The sequence below is a fragment of the Tachypleus tridentatus genome, chromosome 12 (genome assembly GCF_004210375.1).
Source record: "Tachypleus tridentatus isolate NWPU-2018 chromosome 12, ASM421037v1, whole genome shotgun sequence".
In the NCBI taxonomy this organism is placed as follows: Eukaryota; Metazoa; Arthropoda; class Merostomata; order Xiphosura; family Limulidae; genus Tachypleus; species Tachypleus tridentatus.
Genome location: NC_134836.1, coordinates 124,681,728 through 124,693,119, shown reverse-complemented (window position 1 = coordinate 124,693,119; position 11,392 = coordinate 124,681,728). Strand labels below are relative to the sequence as shown.

Here is an 11,392-nt window from a genome sequence, read left to right as displayed (position 1 = left end):
GAATTGTTTGTCTGAGGAACATGTATGTTTGTAAATATAATCTGATAGACAATAAAATAAAAAATGTAATACCGAATTTATATAAAAAAATAAAGTAGGATGATTTAATAAAGCCATGAAACTAAATGTTCTAAAGTATAATTATAGTATACACAATGTTATGGTTGGTTAACGGTTTAACCCTTAAATTACAGGGTGTTCGGAAAGTCACTTGTATATTTATTAACAGACAAAACTGCACAGTGACTTTCCGAACACCCTGTAGTATGGTTATATAGGACTGTGTATGGTCATTCTAATGAGCCTAGTTTATTTAATACTTTTAAAATGTGAAAATATGCATTTTTGAAGAGTATTTTCTCTCAGTGTGGATTCCTGTACATAATGAGAGGACCTCCCAGGGAAGGTTCTGTTCTTTCAGTTTATCTCTTCTGGGATCCAAATATCCACCCACGTGTTTGCTGTGACTGTGAAGGGGAGGAGAGGATCCTGGTATTTTAGGGGTCCAACCCTAATGCACTCCTTTGGCCTTGAATTCCTGTAGATGGGCAGCTTTGGGGTACTTCTCCCAGGGTCAATTAGCTGGTCCACTTGGGCCAGGGTCAACCAAGTAATAGTGTTGGATGTTCTTAATGAGTGTTGTGGCCATCGTATCTGATACTGGTGTATTGGTATAGTCCTCACGAAACCCCTGGTGTTGCTGCAGGGTACTGTAGGGGTCCATGGTGGGTGGGGTCAGTGGGCACTGAAATATTCTTTCTTTATGATGGATGCCCCAAATAAAAAATGTATACAAAATAGTGATAAACAGTCCATAAGTAAACAATCATGTGTTGAAGGTTCTGAGCAGCAATCTTCAACCTCTGTAACACCTGTACCTCATTTTCGTGTACTACATTCTTTTTCAGACAAACCTTTTAAGGCCAATGTCTCCCTTTTTTTATTCAGAAGGGAATAGAGGGACTTGCTGGCTCTCCTAAATCAGTCAAAAAGCTTCACACTGGCAACATATTGGTGGAAACATCCACTCCTAAACACAGTGAACTCTTCTTGCACATGAAGATTGGGGATATGCCCATTGAGGTTACACCCCATGCTACTTTGAATCTGTCATGAGGAGTTATTGTTGAGAGGGATTTGAAGAACATTCCCAAGTCTGAGATCCTTGCTGGTTTCTCCACCGAAGAGGTTTCTGTAGTGAGGCGTATCTCCACTTGCAAAGATGAAATTATGATTTGAAGAACATTCCCAAGTCTGAGATCCTTGCTGGTTTCTCCACCGAAGAGGTTTCTGTAGTGAGGCGATCTCCACTTGCAAAGATGAAATTATGATTTGAAGAACATTCCCAAGTCTGAGATCCTTGCTGGTTTCTCCACCGAAGAGGTTTCTGTAGTGAGGCGTATCTCCACTTGCAAAGATGAAATTATGATTTGAAGAACATTCCCAAGTCTGAGATCCTTGCTGGTTTCTCCACCGAAGAGGTTTCTGTAGTGAGGCGTATCTCCACTTGCAAAGATGAAATTATGATTTGAAGAACATTCCCAAGTCTGAGATCCTTGCTGGTTTCTCCACGAAAGAGGTTTCTGTAGTGAGGCATATCTCCACTTGCAAAGATGAAGTTATGATTTGAAGAACATTCCCAAGTCTGAGATCCTTGCTGGTTTCTCCACCGAAGAGGTTTCTGTAGTGAGGCGTATCTCCACTTGCAAAGATGAAGTTATGATTTGAAGAACATTCCCAAGTCTGAGATCCTTGCTGGTTTCTCCACCGAAGAGGTTTCTGTAGTGAGGCGTATCTCCACTTGCAAAGATGAAGTTATGATTTGAAGAACATTCCCAAGTCTGAGATCCTTGCTGGTTTCTCCACGAAGAGGTTTCTGTAGTGAGGCGATCTCCACTTGCAAAGATGAAGTTATGATTTGAAGAACATTCCCAAGTCTGAGATCCTTGCTGGTTTCTCCACGAAGAGGTTTCTGTAGTGAGGCTATCTCCACTTGCAAAGATGAAGTTATGATACCGAAGAACATTCCCAAGTCTGAGATCCTTGCTGGTTTCTCCACCGAAGAGGTTTCTGTAGTGAGGCGTATCTCCACTTGCAAAGATGAAGTTATGATTTGAAGAACATTCCCAAGTCTGAGATCCTTGCTGGTTTCTCCACGAAGAGGTTTCTGTAGTGAGGCGTATCTCCACTTGCAAAGATGAAGTTATGATACGAAGAACATTCCCAAGTCTGAGATCCTTGCTGGTTTCTCCACCGAAGAGGTTTCTGTAGTGAGGCGTATCTCCATTTGCAAAGATGAAGTTATGATACCGACCAATGTTCCAATTGTGACATTGTTTACATCACACATCCATCAACACAGGTTGTAAGGTACAGTCATATATTCTGAACCCTCTTGGATGTTTCCAGTGTCAGCAGTTTGGTCACTTGAAGACATCATGTCATGGTTCCTCGATGTGTGCTTGTTGTGGTGGCAAGGACCACGATGCCTCTGAGTGTGAAACAGATCCTCATTGTGTTAATTGCAATGGCTCTCACCCATCCTACTTTTGTTCTTGCCCTAAATAGTTGGAAGAAAAAAGAGGTACAGCATTTGACAATGATTCAAAACATCACTTACCCCGAGGCTTAAGTTATTGTCCACCACTTCACCATGGACCACCTGATTCAATCAGAGAAGGCTTATGATGCTACATAGAGGTATGGTATTTTGCAAGATCTCCATTTACATGGGTTTCGTGGACATTTGCCCATTTTTATTAAAAAAATTTTTAATGGACAGAAGATTCCAAGTTCATGTGGATTTGTTACTTTTCTGTTCTTTTCTACAGGAACTTGGAATTTCTCAGGGTTGTGGTTTGAGTGTCACACTTTTAAGTTATAAAGATTAATGCCATCACTGAACAAATCCCTCTCACTTTTGCAACCAGGCTCTATGTCGACGACTTTCTCAACTCGTGCCAGTCGTCGGCCATGAGGTATATTGAGTTAAGCTACAGACTGCCCTCAATTATTTACTGAAGTGGACCACAGCAAATGGCTTTAACTTCTCTCTCTAAAACCGTTTGCATGCACTTTTGTCACCAACGGGGTATTCATCCTGATCCTGAACTCCATATTGGTGAAGTTGTGTTGCCTGTGGTCCCCGAGACCAAGTTCTTGGGGCTTATCTTTTGACCGTAAGCTGACCTTTATATCACACATCAAGCAGCTACGGGTCAAATGTACAAGAGCACTGAACATCCTCTGTGTCCTCTCTTCCACCACTTGGGGAGCAGATCACTGTTCTATGCTAAAGATGTATCGTGCTTTTATTTGTTCGAAACTCGACTATGGATCACTGGTCTATGACTCTGCCAGACCCTCGACCTTAAAGATGCTGGACCCCATTCATCATCAAGGACTTTGACCCTGCACTGGGGCTTTCTGTACCTCCCCAGTTCAGAGCTTATATGTAGAGTTTCATGAACCTTCTTTGCACCTCTCCCACTTGCAACGGTCTTTACTATATGCTTCGAAACTTCGTTCCTTACGAAAGCGTCCCACCTGGGGTTGTGTTTTCCTTCCTCGATGGGCCATACTTTTTGAGAACAGACATTCTGCCATTGCTCCTTTTGGCCTTTGTATCCAGGTGCAGTTGGATGAATTGGGTCTGTCCTTGGATAACATTGCTGTATCCACTGACCAGCTCATCCCACCATGGCTTCTTACAGTCCCCAAATGTGGCCTATCTTTAAGTCATCTGAGAAAAGCAGACACCCCCAATTGGAAATGCTGTCTGTTATTTGCTGAATATCTTTCAAACCATCCTTCCATTCCTATTTATACAGAAGGTTCGAAACCAGGTAACTGTGTGGTCATGGTTTGGTGGTTGCACGCAGAATCCCCTCTACAGCTTTTGTGTTCCTGTTCACCATTTCTCTTGCCCTGGATCACATATAAGCTAAGCAGTATTCAAACTGCACTATTTATACTGACTTGCTTAGTTCTCTACTGGACCTGGAATCGCTTCACGTTGGTTCACACCCTGTTCTTGCTGATATTCAAAACCAACTGGCCCATTTCTCTTTATCTACTTCTATTCAGTTTTCTGGATGCCAGGCCACATTGGCATTTCTTGGGGAATGAGCTCGCTGACACCATGGCTAAAATCTATCTGCTCTGGCACTATTGGTGCTGTGCCTGTTCCATACATGGACTATGGTCCTGTATTCAAGGCTTGGCTCTGTGCCAGCTGGCAGTCAACTTGGAGTGAGCAACATGAAAACAAACTTTTCCAAATAAAACCCTATATTGAACTTTGGCAGTCTTGCTTCCATAAGGATCGAAAGGAGGAAGTTGTTCTAACTAGACTACACATTGGTCACAGTTTTGCAACTCATTGTTTTCTTTTATCTGGAACTGATACACCAGTGTGTAGTTTGTGTAACACTCAAATCACTGTAAGCCACATTTTACTGTCTTACTGTCGTTATGACTCTCAACAACAGCACTATTTTAAACATGTTCTGTCCCAGGGTTTGTCTGTACCATTAGACAGTGCTATTAGTGACAGTGACACTGTCCACATTACAAATGTTTTTAAGTTTTGTAAAGGTCATTGACTTTTTTGATGCTATATAAGTTTTTAATTCATAAGTTTGTTTTAAACATGATTTATTTTTACAAATTAAAGTAAAATTAGTTTGATATGACATTAAAAACTGTCCATAACATTAAATAACCAGGATAGGAAAGACCAACTTCATATCAAACTAATTTTTAATGCTGCTGTTTCAACTTTCCTATTAGTCATCCTGACAAGTTATAATTAAAATTATACTAGAGAAAGTCTTAAAACTTTTATTACTTTCTCTCTTACTGCTGCAAACTAGATTTAATTCAAAATTTAAACTGCTTTCTTATTTTTGTACTGGTTGTTTGGCACAGATAGTCTAGTTGCTTTGCACCATAAAACTGCAACCAGCTAAACAGTATTTACTCAGGAAAGTTATCTTTTGCAAATACAAGCAGCAGGCTGAGAAAATATTTAAGATAAGCTATAACAGTTCTAGATGGAGAGAATGTTGTTATTATATTGTATGTTGTTATTATATTGTCCTTCATTGTAAGTAAAAATACTAGGTTTTAGAAAATGCCTGCACAATACATACAAACAAACCTCATGTTCTGGTTAAAATTCATGAAACAGTGTTTTGAGAATGCATTAATATACTAGAACATGCAATACTACTAAACTTTAAGAAATAACACAAACATAATTATGGTTTTTTGTTGTTGTCCAAGATGTGTTTTTAGTGGTAAAATGCTGGATCTCTAGACATGAAGTCTGTTTAAAGCTTGAATGTGTTTGACTCTATCACTCTACTCAAGTTTAATGTACTAATTATGATAAAAAACACTGAGATTCACATTTGTAAATCTGGCCAATTTTAATTTGAAAAATATAGAACATCACGATGACAGTTTCTCTACATCCAAACATATTTACTCAATCCATTCCTTGTAAGAAAACTAAGGAATCCATATTACTGATATGAATATTTTATTTTCCTAAAAGTTGTCTTTGTGCATGGTGCTGTTGTATTGTTTTTTAAAGGTTTCTTGGGTAATCTGATTACCAATAACATGGTATAAACACTTTCTCTCAGACTGTATGGAAACTATGACAACTCACAAAAACATTAAGGTATAGAGTGCTAGATGCTTTTAAGAAATATTTTAATACATGTAACATTTATTTAAAACGTAAATTCAGTCATTAACAGTATAGGATAGTTTAAAATGCAGGATATATATATATATATATATATATGTATACATAACAAACCTTTTAATAATTGACACCCGTAAGCCCTAACTGCTTTTACCCTCTTTCTAGTTCTTTAAAGAAAAGTTTAGATGAAAATTCACATGTACAAACTTTATAGCAGATATTTATTAACAGTCAGTGATTGCAATTTTTATATATATTTTTAAGAAACAAAGCACACTTTTGGAACCTATTGGACAAATCTGAAAATGGCCAATTGTTTGTTTATGTGAAAAACCCCTTTAGCATTTCACAAATTTTCTATTAGTTTTGCACCAGGATCATATTTATGTAATTGGTACATTTCAAGCTCGTGTGTATACCAGACAGACTCTGCAATGCTTCCTATCTAATAGCAAGGCACTGTTCAAGCATGCATTTGTTAACACCATGGGCAGGAACGACAAGTTTCCACCACACTAGTACAACTACCACAAGGCATTAGATCACAAGAGACCTGCAGTTTAAAAGTAGCTCTAACTAAGAATCGTGTGAATTCTGTACGATAACCAACCTCTCTAATGTTTCCTCAGGCTTTAAGTACCTAACCATCAGTTCTACAATGAAAGAAAGATGAGGGATATGTCCCTTCAAACTAATTATTATATCTTAAGCTTTGAACAATTTTCTTCACAACATTAGTCATATCCTTCACCCACAAACATGCACACAAAACACTTATCAAAAGTAATTTTTTTGTACCCATATTCGTTTACTTTTAGCATTTTATCACAATGGAATCTTCTCAAGTCAAACAATAAATACCTTGTGTACAATATTTCTATATGTATCCTGTGGACTACTCTCGATACTAAATACTCTGTGCATCTACTGCAGATAAGGTGTTGAGGAACCCAAGGTCAAGATGGGATACAGCTTGATAACATTAATATAACTTACTCTCCATGTATCATAAAATATCAAACCTAGTCAATAAACCAATCTAGAAGCAACAAATCAGCTACAAGGTTAACTTGCTTCAAACCAAAAAAGTTTATGTGAAAAGTCTTTAGGTGCTATTTGGCATGTGTAATTTTACTTACTGGTCTACAGGTTTCAAACTCCAAGATGAGCCAATACTATGCCACATGTTAATTTAAGATTTTTGTAAAAGTAATGAAACCTATTCAAGATGTCATTTACCTATATTTTAACCTGAATCAGATATACGTATACAAGTTGTTATATCATAGGAGTTTGGAAAGTCTTTAAAAACAATAATTCATGAATCTATGGGTACAGAACAGTAGTGTTGGAACAAATATGCTGATGATATAAAATGCTCGACTCTTGCAATATGCTGACATCTGACTATACAAGTGAGTTTCAAAACAAAAACTATACAGAAATATTTTCAGTGAAAAAACTTTAAAACAATTATAAATGATATAACCACAAATACATAATAATATTTTATCACATTCCAAAGCAAGCCAATCAAATTACAGAAATGAATGCTTTTCACTCAGTGGCTGCTATAAACCATGAGGGTTAACATAACTTTTTATATCGCTCCTGTTGTAAAACCAAAACAGTAGTTCTCAGGACCTGTTTAATATAGTGGTGGTCCATGGTTGTTTACTATATAGAATAACTAATCTTATTCATAAGACTGCAGCAAGTTACATAAAACAAAACCCAAACACGATTTAAGATAGTTAAAGTTTTGTTTTCTTCAGTTTTGATTGGATGTCTCATCCTGGAACAAAGAGTTGTGTCAGTAATTTGACGATGACAGTGGTAACCTTGTAAAATAAACAACACGTCAGAAGAGAGTCAGTATTAGAATAATACTGGCAGGGCATTCTACATGTTATTATATACCACATACTTTTTTTAGGTCACGGTAACAAAGCATCGTAGCTCAAATATTCTGTGGTAATATTAGTCCTCCACTCCATTATGTGTTGGTGAGAGTTTACCATCTATTCTTGTGCGTTGCCTTCAAACTGTGGTTCTTTTGGAAAGGACCAGCAGGGATAGGTTTAGAACTTTGAGCTTTGTCAAAGACAAAATCACAACCTTTAAAACAACATACAGTTGGTTCTGTTGATAAACTTGCAGCAGATGTTTGCACCTTTTCTCTTGTATATCTCCTTATTGCCACCCTCGGAGAGCAGTTCAGTGATGTTAGTGGAAAATTGAAGCACCAGTACTGGAAGCTGGCCAGCTGCTTTGTAAAGGTACATGACCTAAAATTAGTAAATGTCAAACACAGGAAACAAAAATGAAACAATGTTGAAACAAAGAAAAACAATGTTTTTAATATACAAGGAATGATTGGAAGGTAGTAAAGCTAATTATTCCATAACGTCCCAGATCTCGGCCAAGAATGGAGGTAACTTTTTATTTTGAACTTTGAGTGAAAAGCACATTTCAGAATTCATGTTACCCAGAGTTCGAAGTTCAGTAAGGACAGACAAGAGCTTGGCAAAGTAGTTTTTCCCAGGAGGACGGTAATTATCCACGTATGCCCTAAGAGCATCAATATAAAATTCCTGTATCTTTTCAACCTTCTGGGGTTCGACTAAGTAAGGCCGTTCTGCAAAGGAGAAACAGCAATTAATAAAAAATTCACTATTTCATAGCGAGATGATTTTCAACACAACTGTAAGAAAGCACAAGTTCAGTAGCTCAGTGTTTAAAGTCCTCAGGATTTTGGGATTAGCCATGGGAATTGGGGGTTAAACATCTTTCTAAACTATTTATACATAAAGTTGCTAACAAATCCATGTGATAACACGAGTCAATGAAGTTTAACTACAACTATCTATATTGCAATTTATACTCTGCTGGGATCCTCTGCGTATTTTATGTAGAAAACAAGTAATTATTTACACTTAATGTTTTGACAGCAAAAAATCTAAAATTACTCGCAAATTTGAACCCTCACCGATATTTTAAAAGATCGGTTACAAAATAAGTAAATTTGTTTTCATTCTATAGTAAATTAATTACTGCTAGACAAAGATGGTTGTATTAACGTGTCATATTATGAACTTGCATATACTCAGGAAATTGACTTATACTAACTTAGTTTTCTAGAGTAAACTGTATGGATTATCGTTTTCCTTTGTGTTTGTGAGTGCCCCTAGTAGTTTCTATCTCTTTTAATATTTATAAAGTTAATTTATGCTTGTTGGAAAGAAACTGCATTATATAGTGACCAGCTTGTTTTTCTTTGTTTTTTTTCAGTTTTATCCAAAGTGTTTTTATGAAACAAAAACTGTTTGTACCAAAAGTTCTATAATACAGTTTAATTAATGAATAATTAAACAAAATGCATAGCCTCTTATTAGCAATGACACTGGTTAGAATTCTTACCCGAGAAGATGACAATGGCTGTAAGCAGGGCATACTCTGCATTGGTGACCTTAGAGAGACACATCTTCCGACAGAAACTGAAGAGAGCATCAGCCGAGTCTCCCACACTAGCACTTCTGTAGTTTTCTCGTGTATATGGCTGGTTGTTAGCAAATACAATCGAGTCAGTTTTTCCGTCGTACTTACGTGCTGTTCTCAGCATCATCACCTCACTGGAACATGCCTACAATGAAATAACTTTTATTAAATGTTTTACTTACAATGAAATGAAACAAAAACACAATTGCTTTAACGTTTTGGGTACAAGTTTTAATAGTTACAGAATGAAAAACTAAAGTTATTTGTTGTTAACACAGTTTTGGGTTATGAGTGAGGAATGAAATTCATGTACACTCATTTATAAATGTCAAGAACACTTCATTTGTTTTCTAATAAATGGAGCATAATAAAAGTATTAGTGTATTAACTTGGACCAAAGTACTTTAGACTAAAATGTAACACAACATTGGTAATTCCTTGCTCTTTTATTTCTTTATACTCTTACATTTATGTCCTATAGTGATTCTCAACTCAACTGTATTACTGACTGGAAAAATATAATTGAAATTAACAAAAGTATTCTTCGTGATGACGAAAAATCCACTTTTTTAAGTAAAAACGTATCTCAACAGCTGGTTTGGGTATTAAAACGTTTATTAAAATATAGTAGATAAGAAGGTCTAAAGGTTGTTCTGTACTTTATTTTAATAAAAGTTCTAATACCCATACCAGCAGACTTGAGTTACAAAAATATGCTTTATCTAATTAAGAATCTCAATTTAAATGCAACAGAATCTTTGTGTTTGTAATATATCATTCATACCTTTAAAAGGGTGATTTGATCTTCACGCAACAAGGAATCAAACCAAGGAACTCTTTTCGAGAATTCTACAATAAGTTGTACAGTGAGAATTGTAATCTCTGTAATATGTTGGAACCTTCGAAGGTTGTCTTCATCACTGTCACCTGTGGGAAAAGTCTATCATGGGGAAGGGGGGGAGTCAGAAAAAAAAGATTTATTAAAAGTGTTATTTTTACATATTTTATGTAAAATTAACAAACAAATCTGCTGGCTGATGTAACTTTTGCATTAATATTAAGCCTACTTTGGCTACACTCTTCATTTATTTTTTTTTTTTCAAGTACATAAAATTAAACAAAGCTCTGGCATAATTTTCTCTGGTGTTACATCATGGAACTTACTGTGCTGTTTATGACCTGCCAACTTCTATATTCTATAGTACAAAACTACAAATTTTCTGTATAATAGTTAGGATAGTTCTAGTAGGCACATTAAAAGGAGTTCAGTTTCACAGTGTCAAAATATTTACAGAGAAATAATTGTAATCGTGGTTATATCAACTGAGTGTAATGTAGTTTAGTAAAAATAAAATATATTAAATATTTACTCTGAATTATTACTGCTTTCGACGAGTAAAATTCTATTTTTATTCGTATACGTATATTAGGCCATTAAACAGTATATTTCACTAGTTCATCATTTATCTAATTTGCTATTCTAGCAAAAAACAAAAATTCTGATAATCTATTTAACTTTTATAATTACTTACAGAAATCTTTTTTAAATCTTCTTCAGATGGGGACTCGAATTCTTCTTGGAATAAAACTAGCTTATTGATTACTTCCTCTTGGGAAGGTTCTAAGGGTTTAACTGACATAAGTCGTTCGTCCTTTTCACACGCACTGTCTCTCGTAGTGCTATTAGGCTTATCTTTCTGCACTTTCTTCGATTCTCGTTTGATGGCACACTGATATTCTGGCACTACGCCTGATTTAGTAGTCAATACATTCAGATTAAAATTTAAAAAAATACATATAATTGTATGTTTAGTAAAAATTCGTAATGACAGAGAGACATTTCACGTTTTGATTTAAGCAACCTTTGATATTTAACTATATGTTCACTAGTTAGTGGTGCCATCTATATCGATTATGAAAATTAAGTCTTTTATGCTTTAAAAGACAAAAATTATATTAACAGTAAATAAATGAAAAACAAAGCAAAAAATACGTATAAATGTCATCTCGTAGAGTGTGACACTCAGGTGTAAAATAGATTAGCCTTTGTGATTTTTTTCTTGGACATGAGTTGCGAAAATAATAAATTAACAGGTACAATCTATATTACCTCACTTTGATCTTACCCTAACAGCTCTATTGTTTCAGGCCCGGCATGGCTAAGCGTGTTAAGGCGTG

General features: G+C 35.9%; 1 protein-coding gene across 2 annotated transcripts in view; it reads right to left on the bottom strand.

The window, feature by feature from the left end:
- Positions 1 to 5,407: 5,407 nt before the first annotated feature.
- LOC143234595 (ecdysone receptor-like) overlaps positions 5,408 to 11,392 on the bottom strand; it is a 126,627-nt gene continuing 120,642 nt past the window's right edge. For both annotated transcript variants that reach the window (XM_076472051.1, XM_076472052.1), the window contains 4 exons: positions 10,747 to 10,964; positions 9,999 to 10,154; positions 9,137 to 9,359; positions 5,408 to 8,354 (listed from right to left, as the gene is read on the bottom strand). In XM_076472051.1, coding sequence (XP_076328166.1) covers positions 8,113 to 8,354; positions 9,137 to 9,359; positions 9,999 to 10,154; positions 10,747 to 10,964 — 839 coding nt within the window. In that variant the 3' untranslated portion in view covers positions 5,408 to 8,112. The remainder of the gene's footprint in view (positions 8,355 to 9,136; positions 9,360 to 9,998; positions 10,155 to 10,746; positions 10,965 to 11,392) is intronic.